At 41.4% G+C, this 21,645-nt stretch overlaps 1 protein-coding gene across 1 annotated transcript in view; it reads left to right on the top strand.

The window, feature by feature from the left end:
• UTP20 (UTP20 small subunit processome component) overlaps positions 1–21,645 on the top strand; it is a 204,108-nt gene that overhangs the window by 111,544 nt on the left and 70,919 nt on the right. Inside the window, exons 28-32 of the mRNA XM_033952529.1 lie at positions 6,238–6,381; positions 10,380–10,459; positions 14,691–14,917; positions 19,924–20,068; positions 20,792–20,879. Of these exons, the coding sequence (XP_033808420.1) occupies positions 6,238–6,381; positions 10,380–10,459; positions 14,691–14,917; positions 19,924–20,068; positions 20,792–20,879 (684 nt within the window). The remainder of the gene's footprint in view (positions 1–6,237; positions 6,382–10,379; positions 10,460–14,690; positions 14,918–19,923; positions 20,069–20,791; positions 20,880–21,645) is intronic.

The raw sequence follows: 21,645 nt of genomic DNA, 5'->3' as shown, positions 1-21,645 counted from the left end.
TTTGCAGGGCCACATTTTGGATTTGTAGGTACTTGGAGGGCCTCAGAAAAAAATAGTTAATGTCTTATTAAAGAAATGACAATTTTGCATGAGGTGAAACTCTTTATAGTTTATAAATCTTTCCTTTTGGCTAAATCTTAATAATAATATTGTAATTTATAGCTAAAGAGACATAGGATCAAGCAACTGTTTTATTTTACTTTTGTGATTATGATAAACATACCGAGGGCCTCAAAATAGTACCTGGCGGGCCGCATGTGGCCCCCAGGCCGTGAGTTTGAGACCACTGCCCTGATGTCCAGGGAAGCTCGGTTCAAATTCCATTTCGATTCCTTGTGATCTTGGGCAAAGCATTTAAAACACTGTTTTGTCAGGTACAGCTTAGATTGTAAGCTCTCTGGAGATGTACCTGAATATACTGTAACTGATTTAGAACTACTACTGAAAAAAGGCCTGAGCTAATTCCAAATCTAAAATGTCCTTATACAGTGAGCAATGTGTAAACGTATTTATATAGCTAGAATTACTACTACTATCCGTTCAGTCATGTCTGACCCTTGGATACTCTAGGCCAGTCCTCGCCATGCTTCCCTGTTTTCCACAGCTTCTTTCAATTGCTTGATGGTCATTCTTGATGGTGTCCGACCAACGGACACCTGCTTCCTTTTACTACTGACCATTCAGAGTAGAACCTCCTTTTCTAAACTGAATGTATGGCTTGGAAAAATTATGTTAAGAGGTCTCGTCCTATCTTGATTTTAGAAAATTGTTAAAGACTCAACTCTTTGATAGGCAGGTATCTGAATGCATTCTGCTTCATTTTTTTCAATCAAGTTCCTTATATTCAACTTGATGTATTTTATCTGTTCTATGTATTACTTCTTTCCCTGCCATGCCGGTATTTTCTGCATTATATTGTAAATGCTTTCTGTCTTTATCAGTTTTTAAGTCCATTATTCTAATTTGTATTTTATCTGTATCCCATGTATTAGCTCACCTTGTTGTGAACCGCCTAGAACTTTTTCGGTTTGGCGTTATATAAGAATAAAATTATTATTATTATTTATTATTATTTCTAGTACAGTAGAAATTTTAAGTGAGTAGTTTTTGGAAACCGGTTTCACATGCTATCATTTGCAAAGGAAATTTGACACCTCATTACCTAGTAAAACATTAAAACCATTCCTGTCTTATGCCTGGATAATTATCATTGGTATGCCTATAACATACGTCAGAATAAAACATACACAGTCTTACCCTACAAGAGTACAAAAAGAAATAACCAAAGAACAGAATGACTCCGTTAAACTTCCACTTTTTAATAAGTTACAGTTTTACTCTTTTCTCTAACCTGCTGCCTGTTTTCAGCTGGTCTGTATCTCTTTGTTCAGAATTAGATTTTTGCAAAACCAGGAAATGATTGGCAAATATAAAACCTACTCCCAAAGGAATTCTGCACAACTGCACTATAAAGAATTTGCACAGAATTCTGCGCAGTGCCAAAGAAAGTGCAGCAATTGGCATGGATAAGCTCTTTGAACCCATTCTCTGAGCTCTCTCTTGACCCTCAGCAAGCACTGCGCAGCCTCTCTTGTTCATTTCTTTTGGTTCCCTTCCCTCCCCATTGCTCAACATAAGAAAAAACAGGAGGAGAGTGACTACGCAGTGGGCCACTTTCTGCTTGTCTGCCGCACTAGTTCTCACTGCTGAATTTGAACCACAAGGCTCTACAGTGTGAAGGGCAACCTGAGAGAGGTATGGGAGCGTGCTGGAGGCAAGAGTGATTTCAGAAACAGTTCTAGTATGAGGGCAAATCAAAAGTGAAAGGTAATTGATAAATTACATGATAACCGGAACAGAACTAGCAAAATGCAACATACACTTCCCCTTCAATATTCGCAGGGATTAGGGGCAGAACCAGCCCGCGAATATTAAAAAACGGAATAAATTTTTGGGCCAACTCAGACCCATCCCCGCCTCCCAGACCTCTCCTCCGCCCCCCTCCTGCCTCCCGGACCTTCCCAGACCTTACCTGGTGGTCTAGCAGTAAAGCGGGGCAGGAGCGATCTTCTTAGGCTCCTTCCCCATGCAGAGCCAACAACAAAAATGAATGCCATAAGTTCCTGTTGTAGTCTCGTGAGACCACGGGAACTCATGGCAGCCATTTTTGTTGACGGCTCTGCATGGGGCAGGAGTGTAAGAATATCGCTCCTGCCCCGCATCACCGCTAGACCACCAGGTAAGGTCTGGGGAGGTCCGGGACGCGGGGGTTGGATCAGAGGCAAAAATCGCAAATAACCACGAATTCGGAGGGGGAAAAGTACGTACTCATATATTGTCTGATGGATAGTTTGTCCATGCACAATGCATTGCTCAGTCTTTAGTCGTGTGGCAGCCACAAGGTCAGAAACATGGATGCTCCATTGCAGGATTACACCATCGAAGAACAACGTGCAGTAGTGCGCCTTTTTTGGGCAGAGGGAGTGAAACCTGTGGAAATTCACCATCAGATATTGACTCAGTATGGACATAGCACCATGAATCAACAAAAGATTTATGAGTGAACATAAGAATTGCCGCTTCTGGGTCAGACCAGTGGTCCATCGTGCCCAGCAGTCTGCTCACGTGGCGGCCCCTAGGTCAAAGACCAGTGCTCTAAATGAGTCCAGCCTCATCTGCATACGTTCCGGTTCAGCAGGAACTTATCTTAACTTTGTCTTGAATCCCTGGAGGGTGTTTTCCCCTACAACAGACTCTGGAAGAGCGTTCCAGTTTTCCACCACTCTCTGAATGAAGAAGAACTTCCTTTCGTTTGTACAGAATCGATCCCCTTTTAACTTCAGAGAGTGCCCTCTCGTTCTCCCTACCTTGGAGAGGGTGAACAACCTGTCTTTATCTACTAAGTCTGTTCCCTTCAGTATCTTGAATGTTTTGATCATGTCCCCTCTCAGTCTCCTCTTTTCAAGGAAGAAGATGCCCAGTTTCTCTAATCTCTCACTGTACGGCAACTCCTCCAGCCCCTTTACCATTTTAGTCGCTCTTCTCTGGACCCTTTTAAGTAGTACCGTGTCGTTCTTCATGTACGGCGACTAGTGCTGGACGCAGTACTCCAGGTAAAGGCGCACCATGGCCCGGTACAGCGACATGATAACCTTCTCTGATCTATTTGTGATCCCCTTCTTAATTATTCCTAGCATTCTGTTCGCCCTTTTTGCCGCCGCCACCGCACAATGCGTGGATGGCTGACCAGTACTCCCAAGTCTCTTTTCTGGGGGGGTCTCTCCAAGTACCGCCCTGGACATCCTGTATTCATGTATAAGATTTTTGTTACCGACATGCATCACTTTATACTTATCCACATTGAAACTCATTTACCATGTTGCTGCCCATTTCTCGAGCGTGTTTATGTCACGTTTCAGATCTTCGCAATCTCCCTGTGCCTTCACTACTCTGAATAACTTCGTATCATCTGCAAATTTAATCACCTCATTCGTCGTACCAATTTCCAGATCGTTTATAAATATGTTGAAGAGCACGGGTCCAAGCACTGAGCCCTGCGGTACCCCACTGGTGACGCTCTTCCAGTCCGAGTATTATCCATTTACCCCCACTCTCTGTTTCCTACCCGCCAGCCAGTTTTTAATCCATGTGAGTATTTCTCCCTTGATTCCATGGCTTGCAATTTTCCGAAGTAGTCATTCATGTGGAACCTTGTCGAATGCCTTCTGAAAATCCAGATATACAATGTCAACTGGGTCACTCTTGTCTATCCGCCTGTTTACTCGAGTAAACAGGCGGGTAAAAAGTTTTAAAGTGTGAAGAACAGGGGTAGCCAACGAAGGTCGTTCTGGTCACCCATCAACATAGAAGAGTACATTGACAGGGCGGATGCCTTGATTAGAGAAGATCGATGGATAGCGGTATCTCAATTGGCTGCAAATTTGGATATAATAATAATAATAATAATTTTATTTTTTATATACCGCCAAAGTCATGGTAGTTTGAGGCGGTTTACAATTAAGAGGAGCAGGACAGTCAGCGATATAGTTACAATATAGAAACAATGAGAGATGTATCTGCATTTTACCTTAATGCATGATGTCTTGGGATACAGGAAAGTTTGCACATGATGGGTTCCCAAACAGCTTACTGATCTGCACAAGCACCAGTGTGTGGAGGATGCGACCCAATTCCTGAGACGGTATGAAGAAGATCTGATTATTCTGGAGAGAATTGTCACGGTTGACGAGACATGGGTGCATCACTGTGACCCGGAGAGCAAAAGACAAAGCTTGATGAAGTAAATGAAGGAAACTGTGCTCACCTGGCTTCAGGAGCAGCAGAAAAATTCTCTACAGGATTGCAGAAGCTAGCTGAATGATGCAACAAATGCGTCATCTTGCATGGGGACTATGTGGAAGAGTGATGTGTTCAATTGCTCACAGTTAACTTCTATTAAAGCTGTTAAATGCATTTTGCCTTTACTTTTTGGGTAAATCAAAAAGTAGACCTAGGGGTAATGTCAGAAAATACCAACTCTGCCAGTTTTACGAAGCCCTCAGGGCTCAGCGCTATCGGTGCTACTATTCCGTATCTATATGACCCCTATAGGTCAATTGTTTCAATCTTTGAAGGTTGATTATTGACTGTACGCAGACGACATTATATTTTTCTTTCCATGTATGGGGAAATGAATTGGAAAAGGTCTTGAACAATTACATGAAATACATTGTTGAATGGATGGGAGAGCAAGGTTTGAAACTGAATGTTGATAAAACAGAATTGATGCTTGTGGTGAAAGTAGACCAAGATAGGTGGCCAGTGGCAATGAAGGTGAGAGAATCAATGACAATCTTAGGCGTTAGACTTGATTCAGGTCAAGTGGCAAAGACGGTACAGATTTGTTTTGTGCAAATATATTTACTATATCGGGTGAAACCGATGTTGGCGCTTTGTACTGTCAATGGTCCTATCAAAGCCAGAATGCTATAATGCCCTGTATCTTGGAGTGATTAAGACAAGGAAAGTGGTACAGCCAGATGGATCACAGGAGTACCAAAATAATATGCTCATATTACACCTTATCTTCGACAATTGTGCCTGTGATATTTAGAGTGCAATATAAGATTGTGATGATTTGTTAAAAATTTTTGTATGGTACAATTCCAGATAGGATGACTGTTTATCACCCCAAAAGATTATTTCGCTCTGAAAATTCAGCTGTGCTGAGGGGCAATGTTAATCTGAAATATGAAGAAATTTGTGTAATGACCTTTTGTTGTGCTGGGGTAAAATTAGGGAATTCACTGGTGGGACAGTTAAGGAAATGTGCCGAAGAGAGATATACAGAAAATTCTTAGAAGCAAAATGGTTTGTTATTGCTTTTTTATTTATTTATTAATTTTTCTGTGCCATTCTCCAAGGAGAGCTCAGAATGGTTCATATGAATTTTTCTCTGTCTGTCTCGGTGGGCTCACAAATCGATCTATGGGAGGATTAAGTGACGTGATCAAGGTAATAAGGAGCAGCATAGGTTTGAACCCACACCCCAGGGTGCTGAGGCTGGAGCTATAACCACTGCGCCACGCTCTCCCCTGACTCCCCTTGATTGTGAATTTAAATCCTGATATTTTGTCTGTCTCTTTGTATTGTTTTAAGCATTATGTATGACTGATTTTATGTAAACCACCCAGGGTTAGACGGTGTAGAAAATTTTAAAATAAATAAACTGTCCACCTGGAAGGAAATAGTGGATTCAGTTTCCCAAGCCAGCCCTGGAGTACCCTCTTGCCAGTCAGGTTTCATGATATCTACAACGAATAGGTATGAAAGAGATTTGCATACAATGGAGGCAGCGTATGCAAATCAAGCTCATGCATATTCATTGTGAAGATCCTGAAAACCTGGACTGACTTGGGAAACACTGGTTTAGAGCAGGGTTTTTTTTAACCCAGTTCTTGAGATACATGTAACCACTTGGTTTTTCAAGATATCCAAAATGAATATGCATGAAATAAATTTGCATGCACTACTTTCATTCTATGCAACTCTATCCCATGCATTTTCATTGTGTGTATCCGGAAAATCTGACTTGCTAAGAGGTAGGTGTGTTCTGAGGATGGGTTAAGAACCCCCGCTCTGGACCAGTGGTGTGGGGATTAAATAAAGAAGTTTCAATGGTAACTTTTCCGTTTTTAAAGTATGGAATGCATGCCAATAACATTCCTTGTTTTACAGGTACAGTTAAGATTCATTAACCCACTAAAAAATTTACGACGTCTCGGGATCAGGCGTGTGATTGAGTTTTTTGCTGATTTTGAGTCCTACTCCTACACAGTTGAAGAGATAAATGCAGTCTTTCAAGCTATAGTATGGTCACAGGTAAAAAAAAATCCCCTATCCTATAAGTTTTTTTGGACATATGTTTACCTAACTGATCCTTCTTTTCCCATTTGTAAAAACAGCCATCTTGGCCTTATTTTAATGGAATTGCTTGCAAGGTTATAAATTAAGGAGCATGTTTACTAGATAGGACTTGAATATGTATACCCTGGAAAAAATGAGAGAGAGAGGTGATAAGATACAGACATTTAAGTACTTGTAAGGTGTTAATATTCAAACAAACCTCTTCCAGAGATGACAGGGCAGTAAAACTAGAGGACATAAATAGAGGTTGCAGAGGTAATGTCAGCAAATACTCTACCAAAGGGTAGATGTAGGAGTAATGTCAGGAAATACTTTTTCACAGAGATGGAGGTGGATACCTGGAACACTCTTCCAGGAGAGTTGGTAGAATCAAAAACAGTGATCTGGATTGATCACTGTAGAAATTGGATTCTGGGCTAGATGGACCATTCGTCTTACCCAGTATGGCTATTCTTATGTTCTTATGCATGAGATAGACACAGGGGATGCCTAAAAAGAAAAAAAGAGGATGGAAACAGCTTGGTAAAGAATTATCAGGAAATGAATGGAAAACAAAGATGGAAATGTTACAATGCCCTTGTATCGCTCTATGGTACGGCCATACCTTGTTCTAGTCGCCATATCTCCAAAAAGATATAGTGGAATTAGAAAAGATAGAAAGAAGGGCGACAAAACTGATAAAAGGGATGGGATGACTTCCCTATGAGGAAAGGCTAAAGAGGCTAGGTCTCTTCAGCTTGAAGAACAGACGGTTCAGGGGGGATATGATAGAGGTCTATAAAATAATGAGTGGAGTGGACAGGGTAGATGTGAATCACTTGTTCACTTTTTCCAAAAATACCAGAACTAGGGGGGCATGCAATGAAGGCACTGAGTAGTAGATTTAAAACAAATCAGAGAATATTTCTTCACACAAAGTGTAATTAAACTCTGTAATTCATTACTGGAGAATGTGGTGAAATCAGTTAGCTTAGCGGGGTTTAAAAAGGTTTGGTTAATTTCCTAAAAGAGAAGTCCATAGGCCATTATTGAGATGGCTTAGGGAAATCCACTGCTTATTCCTAGGATAAGCAACATAAAATCTATTTTACTACTTGGGAAACTAGCGAAGTATTTAGGACCTGGGCTGGCCACTGTTGGAAACAGGATAGTGGGCTTGATGGACCTTCGGTCTTGTCACAGTATGGCAGTTCTTATGAATAGTGGTAACTGCATAGAATGAAATATTTTTTTTTGAGAAAAGTTATTTGCAGCTTCAAATTCAGTCTCTAATACTTCCTTGTATTATTGTCAGAAATGTCTGTTAGGTCTTTCTGCCAAACAGATTCTCGAGACGACTAGATTTTGCAAAATGTTGCTGCTAAACTTATTCTGGGGGAAACAGATTTGATCATGTTACTCCTCTATTATGAGAATTGCAGTGGAATTGAATTTAAAAGTCTGATTTTTATTTTTAAAATTCTATATGCGTTATATCAAGGTTATTTGATAGATTTGATTACTGTATATCATCAAGTCATTTGTGTTCTTTCCAAGAATTGATATGTAAAGTTTGTAGACTGCTCTCCTGTAGGAAGAAAACACTTTTGGGCAGAGCTTTGGAATTCATTACCCAGTGAAATAAGAAATTTATCTAATATTGGGCTTTATAGGAAGGCAATAAAAACATGGTTATTCTAGAGCAGGGGTCTCAAAGTCCCTCCTTGAGGGCTGAAATCCAGTCGGGTTTTCAGGATTTCCCCAATGAATATGCATGAGATCTATGTGCATGCACTGCTTTCAATGCATATTCATTGGGGAAATCCTGAAAACCCGACTGGATTGCGGTCTTCAAGGAGGGACTTTGAGATCCCTGTTCTAGAAGTATCTATGACTAAGCTGGGTGACTATTATGACTAAGGAGGTCTTTTACTAAGGCGCGCTAGCCGATTTAGCGCCCGCTAAATCGGCTAGCGTGCCTTAGTAAAAGACCCCCCTATATTTTAAGATGTATGCTAACTGTCTATAAATTGTGATATTGTATTTCTCTTATTGTGACTTGCTTGGAACGTTGCAGTTAAGCAGGATATAAATACGGAGATTAAATTAAAGGGGTTGAGATTTCATATACTATACCAGTGTTCTTCAACTGCCGGTCCACAGAAATTTCCTGCCGTTCCACAGGGCCAGCACGTGCGTCAGGCCCAAAACAGTGTTCTTCAACCGCTGGTCCATGGTGCGATCGATGCGGCGTTATCTTCGAGCCAGCTCCCTCTTCCTAACTGATTCAGTGCACAAAGACATAGGCAGTGGCTCCTACGGGCATCCTGCGCCTGAACCGGAAGCCTTCTCTCTGACGTTGCAACGTCAGAGGGAAGGCTTCCAGATGAGGCACGGGACGTGCAAGGTGCAATTAGTACTATTATGGAGGCGGTGTCTTGGGTAGAGATGGGCGGGGTCTGGCCCACAACTTAGCCCAGTGTTCTTCAACCGCTGGTCCACGGACTGATGCCGGTCCACAGAATAATTCTTTTATTTCTGCTGGTCCATAGGTGTAAAAAGGTTGAAAAACACTGTACTATACCACCTTTCTATAGTTACAATCAATGCTGCACACAAAGGAGAGAGAAAAAAAGGAAGGACACTGTAGGGGAGGAAAACTTATATTTAAATATTAAACATAATTACAGATGCAAGCTGATAAGCAATTAATGAGGGGGCATTGCCATGAAACAGCCTGGTCAGGGCGAAACATGAATTCATGTCAGCTGCCAGAACCCCTGATGCGACTTCAAAGATAAGCGCCATGAAGAAAAAGCAACTTTGACAGTGTCACAAAGTGTTATCAAATATTTACAAATCACATTAAGTTGAGTTTATATTAAGTATATATAAAAAGATACAAAATATTGACGTACTGATGCATATTCGATATTAAACAACCCCCTTCATCTTATACTCGAAATAACATTCCCCCCCCCCCCCCCAAAAAAAAAGGAAAAAACCAACCTTTTTTCAGGTTATACTTGGATAGACTTATATTTGAGTATATATGGTAACTAATCCATAGAATTTATATGCTTCGGTTACAAAAATTGGATAGCTCTAAGTCTAATAAATGTTGGCACTGTCATCTCGAAACAGGGACTTTAGAGCATTTATTGTTCTATTGTCCATTTATTATGACCTTTTGGAAATCAATTTGGGACCAAATTAACTGTTTATTAGACAACCCAGTGGCATTATCATATGATACTGTGCTGTTTGGTATGGCAATGAGAGCAAAAAGTCAGATTTCTACAAATAATAACAAATTATTACTTATAATGACTGGGGTTGCCATTCAACAAATTACATACAATTGGAAAAACTGGAGTTAACAACTATATTTTTTGGTGGAATCCCCTATGTCATATATATAAAATGGAAAGATACAGCGAGGGTGTTTTAGAAAATTTCAAGATGTGTGGGAGCCATTAACAAAATATTGCAATGATTAAATGATTCTTTTCCCTTGATTTACAGGTTCAATTATGAGGGGGGATAATATTATTATTTTATTAATGTATATTGTACATTGTATTTGATTATATAATAGGAAGGGTTGGGGAGGGTGGGGGTTAATAGCATTTTATGTGTACTCTTGATGACTATTAAGTGATATATTTCTGATCTATTTGTTATATTATATTGATGCACTTATTGTATGTTTAAAAATGAATAAAGAATTAAAAAAAAAATTTATATGCTTTACCTGAATGTAACTCACCTTAAGTTAATAGTGAAAAAGCTTTTTCTTTTTTTTTTTAAAGAGAGTTGAAGAATCAAATGATCATAAGCTAAGACATAAAAAGACTGAAGAACTAATGCAAGGAATATAGCAAAAATGATCAAGGGAGAGAATTGAGATTGGTCCATCCTGATACTAGAGGGTATTAATTTGATTTTTATATTTTGGGTGGTTTTTTTTCTAGATCAGCAAGCTTGCGGCTGAAAGTCAGCATTCTCCTACACTCCTTTTGAAGCTGATTCATATCTGGGCCACAAACTCAAGGTAAACTTTCCTAGATCAGCAGCTTAACTTTATCACTTTGGTGGAGCAGTTCATGAGATTTAGGGGTCCTTTTACTAGGGTGCGCCTCTGCGTCTTAGTGCGCGCTAAATATTAGTGTGCGCTAAATGCTAACGCGTGGCAATGCGTCCATAGGATATAATGGACGCGTTGCCACGTGTTAGCATTTAGCGCACGCTAAGACGCACTAGCGCGCTTTAGTAAAAGGACCCCTTAGTAAATATCTGAATTTTGCAAAACAGTCGAGAAGTAGAAACCAAGAGCAAGTTAGGTCTTGCAAAACAGAATGTGTACACTTCTCCCTCCGTATTTGCTGTGATAGGGGATTAACAGAACCGCAAATACAGAAAAACCACAAATAACTTTTTCATATGGTATTCGCTGTTTTCTATTAAAAACTATCGTGAATATGGTGAAACCGCAAATAACATGGTGGGAGACCTGGCCTGTTCCTGAAGGAGAGGCAAAACACGGTGAAGAAAGTGCTGGGAATCAGTCATTTTCTCTGTAAACGCTTGGAATCAGCTATTTCTCTTTGCAAGCTGATGTAATTTGGGGGGAGGAGCCAGCAAGCTAAAAACCGTGAATAATCGAAACCACGATTACTGAAACCGCAAATATGGAGGGAGAAGTGTAGTTTATATATCTGTGATGTTCCTAAAAGAAATTCAGTGAAACCTTGGTTTACGAGCATAATTCGTTCCAGAAGCATGCTCGTAAACCAATTTATTCATATATCAAAGTGAGTTTCCCCATAGAAAGTAAGGGAAACTCGCTTGATTCGTTCCACCTACCATATCCCCCCCTGCCCTGGCCACAGGCGCTGCTCCACCCCACCCCACCACATCCCCATAAGATCCCCCCACCCCCGAGGCTACTGTGCGCTTCCACATCTCCCCCCCCCCGCGAACCGGCATCGCCCCCCCAACTGCAAACACTGCCCCCCCCCACGAACCGGCATCACCCCCCATCGCGAATGACTGCCCTCTCCACGCGAACTGGCATCCCCCACCCAAACTGAAAGCTTACCCCCCAATGTGGCACCGGCACGCAGCACCAACCCACAGGAGGTGCTGGTGCCCGAAGATCGCGCCTCTCCTCCAACTGAGCCTTGAGCATCTGCACATGTTCAAGGCCTTCTGGCTCCCGCCTCTCTTCGAGATTCTCGGAGAGAACGAGAGCCAGAAGGCCTTGAGTATGCACAGATGCTCAAGGCCCAGTCGGAGGAAAGGCACGATCTTCGGGCATCGGCACCTCCTGTGGCTTGGTGCTGCGTGCTGGTGCCACACTAAGCTTTCAGTTTGGGCGGGCGGGGGGATGGATGCCAGTTTGGGCGGGCGGGGATGCCAGTTCGTGCGGGGGGCAGCGTTTGCGGGCTTGGGGGCCATGCCGGTTAGCGGGCGGGGGGACTCGCAAATCGAGTCGATGCTCAGTTTGCGAGTCACGATTTGCAAGAATGTTTTGCTCGTCTTGCAAAACACTCACAAACTCATATTCGATTTAATTCAGCCCCATATAATGCCCCAAATACATTATTCATATTCAGCCAAATAGTTATTTAAATTCGAATACGAATAATCTGGAGCTACACTGTGCTAAATCCTACTGAAATCAACAATTGATCTCTGATTTCACGTTGCTTCTTTTATTATTTGTTATGTTAAAGCTCAATGCCCATTATTCATGTTTGGTATTAATATTCAGCTGAATAATATTTTTCATTATTCGTATTCGGCTGAATGGCGAAATATGCTATTCAGTACAACTCTAGCAGAAATACATAATTCATATTCATTGTAGATAACCTAAAACCAAAACAAATTGGATGAGAAAAGGGTGATATCAAAGACTTGAGTTGAGGGTATGGTAGAAACCTGCTTAGGCAGATAATGACATAAAATAATCAGTTGTTCACACATATACTGTATATACTCAAATATAAACAGATTTTTGGGCCAAAAAAGGCCTAAAATTGAGGGTCTCTGTTTATATTCGAGTCTTCCCCATCGCAGGCTTCTCTCCGGGCCTACCTTAAGTCCTGCTGGTCCATTGGTGAGCCAGGGCAAGAGCGATCCTCACTACTCAAAAATGGCTGATGCAAGTTTCCACAGTGGTTGCTGTGTTTATTTACCGCCTTTTCATGAAGAGATTCACCCAAAGCGATTACAATACAATGAATAATAATAACATAACATAAAACTTTATTTATGATTCATAGGTACCTCATGGTCCTAAGTGATTTACATACGATAAAACAAGCACATTGACTATTAAATTTACAATCAAAACCATACAATAATCATTTTCCAAATGTACTAAGTAAATAAGTTTTCATTAATCTTCTAGGATGCATGTAAGAGAGTAATAGTGAAATTAACAGTCGAATTATAGACTCCCAAATTGGTTACATATCTTTTATACTTACATTCCTTTACTGACTGAAAAGTAATATTTCACAAAGATTGTTTTGGTAAAGAAAATGAAAGATGAGAATTTAAGTAAACCCAAACATGATTTTAGAACAAACACATCCCAATTTGAATAATATCCTGGCCTGTATATGGGAGCCCAATGTAATTTTTGGTTAGAAAAAAAACAAAACTGGAAAGATGATCAAATTTTTTTCAGATTAAATATCAGATACACTGCAGAATTTTGGATAATTTATAATCAGGTACACTTAAGTATTTTCCCTACATGTCCCAGTAAGCTCACAATCTATAGTACCTGGGGCAATGGAGGAATTAAGTGACTTGTCCAGAATAGAGAATGGCACGGGAACAAATTTTCCCCTGTCCTCGCCGGAACTCATTTTGCCGTCCTGGCGAGTTCTTTTCCTGTCCCATCCCCATTCCCGCAAGCTCCATCTTCATCTGCACAAGCCTCAAACACTTTAAAATCACAAGTGTTCGAGCCTTGTGTGGTTAAGGCAGAGCTGACAGGGACAGCGACAAAACTCGTGGGGACGGGGACAAATTTTTTCCCATGTCATTCTGTAGTCCAGAGTCAGAAGGAGCAGGCGGCAGCTCTAACCATTAGGCCACTCCCACAGTAAACCTCGTGAGACCGACACTAGATGGACTGTAAAACACTCTCTTAACATCTTGAAAACAAATATATTAAAAAGTATATTGTGTTTTTACTTCTCATTAACCTATGTATTTTTGAAGTATCTTTTACTTTTCCACTCATTCTCCATCTTAATACTCGTTCTACATTCATGAAAAGCAGTAGGAGCTACTTTGCCCATATAAACTTGATTGATAATTTCACCTTTGACCTGTGTTGGCAAATATTCTAATGCAAACACCAAACACGCAGCCAGAAACTGTTTTAATGATGTGTAATACAAATTGTTTGAATTATTATTATTTGACTGGCAGCCTTTCTGGTGAAGTGCTTTCATACAGTGACTTACACCTTAAACAAGTGGTTCCCAAAATGGCAGACCCTGCAACCCAATCCCAAAGTAGTCCTTGTCTTTGGAATTTTAGCCCAAATGTATGTAAATACATAGCCTTATATAGTACCAGAGAATCCCTCAACTCTGTACAAGCATAAATCCAAGGAGATTTACTGTGCGGGTATTTGTGTTGCCTCCTTTGTGACCCCAGATCTCAACAGGGGAATTCTCTGGCTCGTGCACTGATTCCACTAACCTAGGGCCTCTTCTATCAAACTGCACTAGACGTTTTTAGCGCAGAGAGCCACGCTGAATGGCCCACGCTGTTCCCGACGCTCATAGGAACTCTATGAATATCGGGAGCAGCGAGGGCCATTCAGTGCGGCTCACCGCACTACAAACTGATAGCGCAGTTTGATAGAAAAGGCCTCTAGTCTCTCCTGGCAGAATCCCTTGGTTTTTGGTTTTAGACCATAGAAAGAGAATTATCCATTTAGTGTTCTTCTTGGTTTTGTGCTGGGGAGGGATTCCTCCTCCAATTCATGGTTTCTGCCATCTGATTCAGAACCGTGAGAAGAGGCCATCACTCTCCCTTTTAGACCATAGTGAGAAAATCCCCAACCTGTGGTATGTCCGCTTTGGTTCAGGTTGTAGGGAGATACCTCCCAATCTGCAGAATTGATGCAATACATAAACATGAACACGTTCACAGCAGCTGACGTAAGAGCTTCCCCAGGGACCTTTCATACAATTCTTTTCTTCACAGGTGTAATGATGTTCTGGCCGTCATTTTGTGTTCCTTGGTTTCAGGTATTTCCCTTTACTTGCCAAGCAGAGGCCTGGGCACCCTGAATGTGACGTGCTGACAAATGTGTTTGCCCTTCTGTCCACTAAGAATATAACGGAGGCTACAGCTGTCATTGTGATGGACATGGCCAATAGTCTTCTGAATAGCCCGGATTTTGAACCCATGGATACTGTTTCCAGCTTGACAGTCACTGAATGTGTTTTCAGCGATTTCAAAGAGGTCTCAGAAGGTAGGAACAGCAGAAAGGAAGGGCATGCCACTAGAACTAGAAGTCTTGGTGCAGTGGAAACAGCATATTGTGCATGTCCCAAATGAGAACATAAGACCAGTGGTCCATCCTGCCCAGCAGTCCGCTTACGCGGCGGGCCCCAGGTCAAAGACCAGTGCTCTAAAAAGAGTCCAGCCTCACCTGTGTACGTCCCAGTGTAGCAGGAACTTGTTCAGCTTAGTTTTGAAACCCTGGAGGGTGTTTCCCCCCACAACAGACACTGGAAGAGCGTTCCAGCTCTCCACCACTCTCTGGGTGAATAAGAACTTCCTTACGTTCGTACGGAATCTATCCCCTTTCAACTTTAGAGGGTGCCCTCTCATTCTCCCTACCTTGGAGAGTGTGAACAGTCTGTCTTTATCTACTAAGTCTATTCCCTTCAGTATTTTGAATGTTTCGATCATGTCTCCTCTCAGTCTCCTCTTTTCAATGGAGAAGAGGCCCAGTTTCTCCAATCTCTCACTGTACGGGGAGGGGAGGTACTTCAAGACCGGCTTGAAAAGCTATGCAATGGGATATTTTATAAATGTATAATAATGTTTAATATCTCCTTTTACTATCTAAATAGCTAGTTTATCTTTTCATTCCTTGTGGTTTTAATTGGACACCCTGACTCTTGCTATGCTCATTTACATATTGGTTAATGGAACCTGGAAGCTATTTTCCATATTTACACAGGAAACTTCAAACTTTCAAAAAATAAAAGAACAAGAGGGCATTCGGAAAAGTTGAAAGGGGACAGATTCAAAACAAATGCTAGGAAGTTCTTTTTTACCCAACGTGTGGTGGACACCTGGAATGCGCTTCCAGAGGATATAATAGGGCAGAGTATGTTACTGGGGTTTAAGAAAGGAAAAGGGGATAGAAGGGTATAGATAGAGAATTACCGCACAGGGCCTGGACATGTTGGGCCGCCGCATGAGCGGACTGCTGGGCACGATGGACCTCAGGTCTGACCCAGCGGAGGCGTTTCTTATGTTTTTATGTGAAATGAGTGGAAGTGTGAGAATACCTGCACATGCTCAGAAAAAAAAAAACCTGTGGCTTTTGTTATTAGATCATGTCACTCATTTATGGTTTATTAGACTTAATGTACCACCTTTCCTGAGGTCATACCAAAACGGTGCACAATCCAGAGCAGAATTGAAAAGAATGCCATTAATTAGAGTTGAAAAAGAAAATGGATAAATAAATGCAGTCGCAGACAAGAACTCATAGAATTAGACATGTAATAATAATAATAATAATTTATTTCTTATATACCACCAAAGCCGTAGTGGTTCGAGGCGGTTTACAACAAAGAAGGACTAGACAGTCAGTGAAAATAGGAATAACAAAGAGGGGGTTGGATAGACAGCGAATATAAGTACAATCAGCACATGAAGATACAGTTTGAATGGGTAAGCTGGATACAGAAGCAATAAAAGGGGGGTCATAGGTAGGGCTTAGAGGTCTAGGTCTAGGAAGGCAAAGGGAGGGATCGGAGGCCTTTTCCTCCTTGTCAATTTTTTGATGGCATGTACCTTTTGAATGCAATTTTTTGATGATCAATTATAGACACAACACACTAGAGACATATATATATATATATACACACCTATTTTGGGGGAGATGGCAATGTAGATTATGGAAGTGTAAACATCACAGTGCTTTATAGTGGTTAGTAACTGGTTTATCTACAGTAGAAGGGTTTTTGTGGTGACGGGTCTTAAGCATGCCAGACAGATGCGTGCCGACAAGTCAGAAGTTGTATCATTTGAACAGACAGGTGAAGGCTGAAAATGCTAGCTGACCACAACTCTCCCAGTACTCTCGCTGAAGGTGTTGAGAAACTTCAAAGAGGAGAGGGTGTGGTGTAGTGGTTAAAGCTACAGCCTCAGCACCCTGAGGTGGGTAGAGAATGGCACGGGGTCAAATTCGTCCCAGTCCCCGCAGGAACTCAATCTCTCCATCCCATCCCCACGAGTTTTATCTCTGTCCCTTCCTCTTTCCTGTAAGCTCTGCCCTAACTGCACAAGCCTCGAACACTTATGATTTTAAAGTGTTTGAGGCTTGTCAGATGAGAATGAAGCGGGGACGGGAAAATGAGTTCCCACGGGGACAGGGAAAAATTTGTCCCTGTGTCATTCTCTAGTTTTGGGTTCAAGCCCATGCTGTTCCTTGTGACCCTGATCAAGTCGCTTAATCCCCCATTACCTCGGGCACATTAGATAGATTGTGAGCCCACTGGGACAGACAGGGAAAAATGCTTGAGTACCTGAATACATTCATGTAAACCGTCCTGAGCTCCCCTAGGAAAGCAATATAGAAAATTGAATAAATAAAAAAAAGAAGGTTCTAATTGCAAGACAACCGGGAAAGAACTCCATAAGGATCCTGGGCTTGGCTAAGGGTATGGCAACTCTTATGTTCTTATGTAAAAACATGGAGAGGGTGTAGGGACAAGTGAATGTTTAGTATCTTGTATCAAACGCAGTATTGAAAAGGAAGCCAATGGCAATGTAGAACCACTGATTACATATGTCAAATAAATGTTCGGTAGATGGTAAAATCTTTCAAAATGAGAGGCTGTGGAAAACAATATAATTATTCAAAGAAATAGAACAGCCAGTTTTTAATTTTTAAATGCGTATAGAGGATCCTCAGTCTTAACAACTCTGTCCAGGAACCCCCTGTTTAGGCAAGTTGTTGGTTCTCATTTACCCAGACGGGTAATAAGTTGTAAAACATTCCAGGACCCTTCAGTGTAGAAGTGCAAAATCATTTTCTCACGAAATAGGCGACAAGTAATATGAACCCTTAACAAAAAACATTAAATTTTGGCAAAACGGGTCCTGTCAGGCTGTGTTTGCCCAGATCATCAAACAAAGATTTAACTCCTTTATTTGATATATTTTTGGAAGCCAATGAAGTAACATGAAGGAGTTTTTCTAATTTTTAGAAATTACTAGCTGATTACTCGGCGTTGCCCATATATTTATTCATCCCAATCTTCCGGTATCATTAGAATTGTATTTAGTGATTACACCTGGTAAAATGGGAAGTATCTGATTTGTATAGGGCTGAACTTGGACTTAAACGGCATTGGGAGTGTCACTATTCATCTTAGCGAGCCCGAAAACTATGGATTAGATACTATCTGTTGTTTTCAAAAATTTTTACATGTCGCCCCCTTCCCACCCTCACAGTATTTATTCCCAAATAGTAAGTCGTATGTATACCAAGTTTGGTTGAAATCTCTCCATGCGTTCCAGAGTTATGCTGAGTATTCATCTCAGCGAGCCCGAAAATTATGGATTAAGACAGTAAAATCTGTGGTTTTTGAAAATATTTTTACATGTCACCCCCTTCCTACCCCAACAGTATTTTTTTCCCAGATAGTAAGTGATATGTATACCAAGTTTGGTTGAAATCTCTCCATGTATTTCAGAGTTATGCTGGAACATATACTGTTAAATGACTGTGTGAAATCATTCCCAAAGCTTCACACAATTGGTCAAAGCAGCTCCTTCTATATATATATAAAATTGGATATGTCTTGTGTGTGTGACCCCCTTCCCACCCCCACAGTATTTTTCCCCAGATAGTAAGTGATATGTATACCAAGTTTGGTTGAAATCTCTCCATGCGTTCAGAGTGATGCTGGAACATACATACATACAGATACATCCAATTACATATATATATATATATATATTTTATTTTTTTTTAATAAATAGTTTAAAAGTGAACATCTAAAATTTAAAATAGGAAGGAGGAGGATAGAAGGATCAATGATTGAAATGTGGAACTTTATAAGTCTTGGCTGAGGTTCATTTACCAATTACCAAGCTGGTTTCTAAGATCCTCTCTCTCCTTTCATCACACACTATGGGTTAGAGAGTGGGTTTCTTATTCTGTGGATGGATTGTGTCAAGTCCTGTCCCAGCTGTAGAATTACCATGTGTCCTTTCCTTCCCACCCTCCTTCCCTGCTGTAGAATAAGTGCTTGTCCCCTCCCTCCCTGTTGTAGAATCAATGTGCACCCCCTTCCTCCCTTACTGTAGAATCACTGCATGCCCTTTCTCTTCTTGCTTTAGAATCAATGTGTGATCCCTCCCTCCTTGCTGTAGAATCACCATGGGCCCCCTCCCTCCTTCCCTCGGAGAAGCAGCGTAGGACTCCCCCCAAGCCTACCTTAAACACTAATAGTCCAGCAGAGTGAGTCGGGGCAGGAGTGAGTCTCTTAACGCTCCTGCCTGCGCAGCTGAAAAAATGGCTATCACAAGTTGCTGCGGCAATTCGCAAGACCTCTTCAAGTCTCATGAACTGCCATAGGAATCATGGCAGACATTTTTTCAGCAAGACTGTGCGGGCAGGATTGTAAGAGGATCGCTCCTGCCCTAACTCACCCAGCAGACCACCAGTAATTAAGGTAGGCCGGGGGAGGCTTACGCTGCTTCTCCAAGGGACGAAGGAGCAGGTGAATGGTGATTCTATGGCAGGGAGGAAGGGGGGCACACATTGATTCTACAGCAGGGAGGGGAGGGAAGTGAGGGGCGCATGTGGTGATTTGATAGCCAGAACAAGATCCAACACCTCACCTGGGGGGAGGAAGGGATTGGCTCATCACACCACTGGACCACCAGGATTTTAGGTGGACCCGGGGAGAGACCCGCGCTAGGTTTGGGAGGGGCAGGTGAATGTACAGGTGAGCGGCATTTAAGATGTGAAAAAACCGTTTAAGGACTTTTAGAGTAGCTCTGAGTTTCAGCAGTTCACTGTCTGAGAACTGATTGACTTTGTCAGGCCTAAGCGTTAGAGTCATTTTTATCTCCACTGAACTGATACCATAGAGACTTTTTGAAAGTGCATCAAGGAGTTGCCTATAATGGGCTTCAGCTGTAATGTACATCTGTGGCTCACATGCTTAGAGTTTAAAAAGAACATTGCATAACTAAATGGTAACCCATTCCCATTCTTTGCAGAATCTCCTAGCATGGGTGTGAGATTAATCCTTCCTCATACCTCAGCCATTCTTCAATACCTTAGTAGGAGCATGCTGAATGCAGAAAAGATAAGGAAGAAGAAATTTCGAGCACAAGTCAGCAAGGAGCTTAACATCCTGTCGAAGTAAGCGATGTGTCCCTTAAACAGAAATGCGCATGCCCCCTTTTATTATAAATGACCTGAATCCCATTGAGCAGTTAAAATATTCAAATTTGGATGCTCAGCAGATAACGTTTGTTACTGAATATCTTGAACAGCTAATTGTACAGACTGTCATGGCAGCGCATATTAACTAGATAATGCTCAATATTTTGGCTTGCACTCTCCGTGCCTTTATCCGTCCGCTCCCTTTTTCTCTAGGTACCTGTTGGACAAAGCAGGAATAATTTTACAGGGGCCAAATTTAATAAACATAAATATAAAACCCTACCATAACATTACATTACATTACATCAGGGATTTCTATTCCGCCTTTACCTTGCGGTTCAAGGCGGCTTACAAAAGATTTACAAAACGGGGTTACAGTGTAGGAATCGAAGATACATTAGAGTGGTAGTTAGGTAAATTCGAGGTAAGGATAATTACAGTTTACAGTAAAATTGTGTACATGGAGGTAAAATTAGGTGATGTTAGGGCTGATTTAGGAGTTTCTTAAAAAGTATTGTTTTTATTTCTTTTCTGAATGTCTTGTAGTCTGATGTGGTCATCACCCCTGCCCCCCTCCGCTCTATGTTTTGTCTTAATTATAGGCATTTATTAATTTGATCTATGTACTGAAATGTGTAACTTTTATTTCATTGAATTCCTGGTGTTAGCATTGCTAAATCCAATTGTCTTGTTTTGTAGGATCAGCAAATTCCTGCAAGATAAAGAACAGAGTTCTGTCCTCATTACCCTTCTCCTCTCCTACCTTCACAAGAGTAACATAGCTCAGGTATTCCTCTGCTTTCTGTTACCAAGATTTGTTCTTTGATAACTTCATTACTTAAAACTGCTGCACTGCTGTTACCTCTCTACCAAAAATGAATTGAGAGAGGGGATAAGAAAAAGAATTATGCCCTTAAATTTTTTGTGAATTTATTAGCCCCCTATGAAAACAACTTGCAGTTTCAGTTAAGCGCTGATAAAAAAAAAAAAAAAAGTGAAATGGGAAATCATGGCATCCCCATCTCCACTTTTGCCTCCAGGAGCACCAAGATCGAAACATTCAAGGTACTGAAGGGAATAGACTTAGTAGATAAGAACAGGTTGTTCACCCTCTCCAAGGTAGGGAGAACGAGAGGGCACTCTCTAAAGTTAAAAGGGGAACGTAAGGAAGTTCTTCTTCACCCAGAGAGTGGTAGAAAGCTGGAACGCTCTTCTGGAGGCTGTTATAGGGGAAAACGCCCTCCAGGGATTCAAGACAAAATGAGACAAGGTCATAATGAACAAGAACGTGTGCTGGTAGGGCTGGTCTCGGTTAGGGTGCTGGTCTTTGACCAAGGGCCGCCACGTGAGCAGACTGCTGGGCATGATGGACCACTGGTCTGACCCAGCAGCGGCAATTCTTATGTTTATCAAGGAGAAGGGTCTAAGAAACAGCTTAAAATGCCATAGCACCAAGGGTGCATTTGGGGCCCACTATCCAGAGCCCATTTATCTGTAAAAGTGATGCTCTGGCTTTGATTTTTATCAACAAAAGTGCAGAGCGTGGAGGGTTG

The sequence above is a fragment of the Geotrypetes seraphini genome, chromosome 7, assembly GCF_902459505.1.
Source record: "Geotrypetes seraphini chromosome 7, aGeoSer1.1, whole genome shotgun sequence".
Lineage (NCBI taxonomy): Eukaryota > Metazoa > Chordata > Amphibia > Gymnophiona > Dermophiidae > Geotrypetes > Geotrypetes seraphini.
This window is presented reverse-complemented; position numbering and strand designations above follow the sequence as displayed.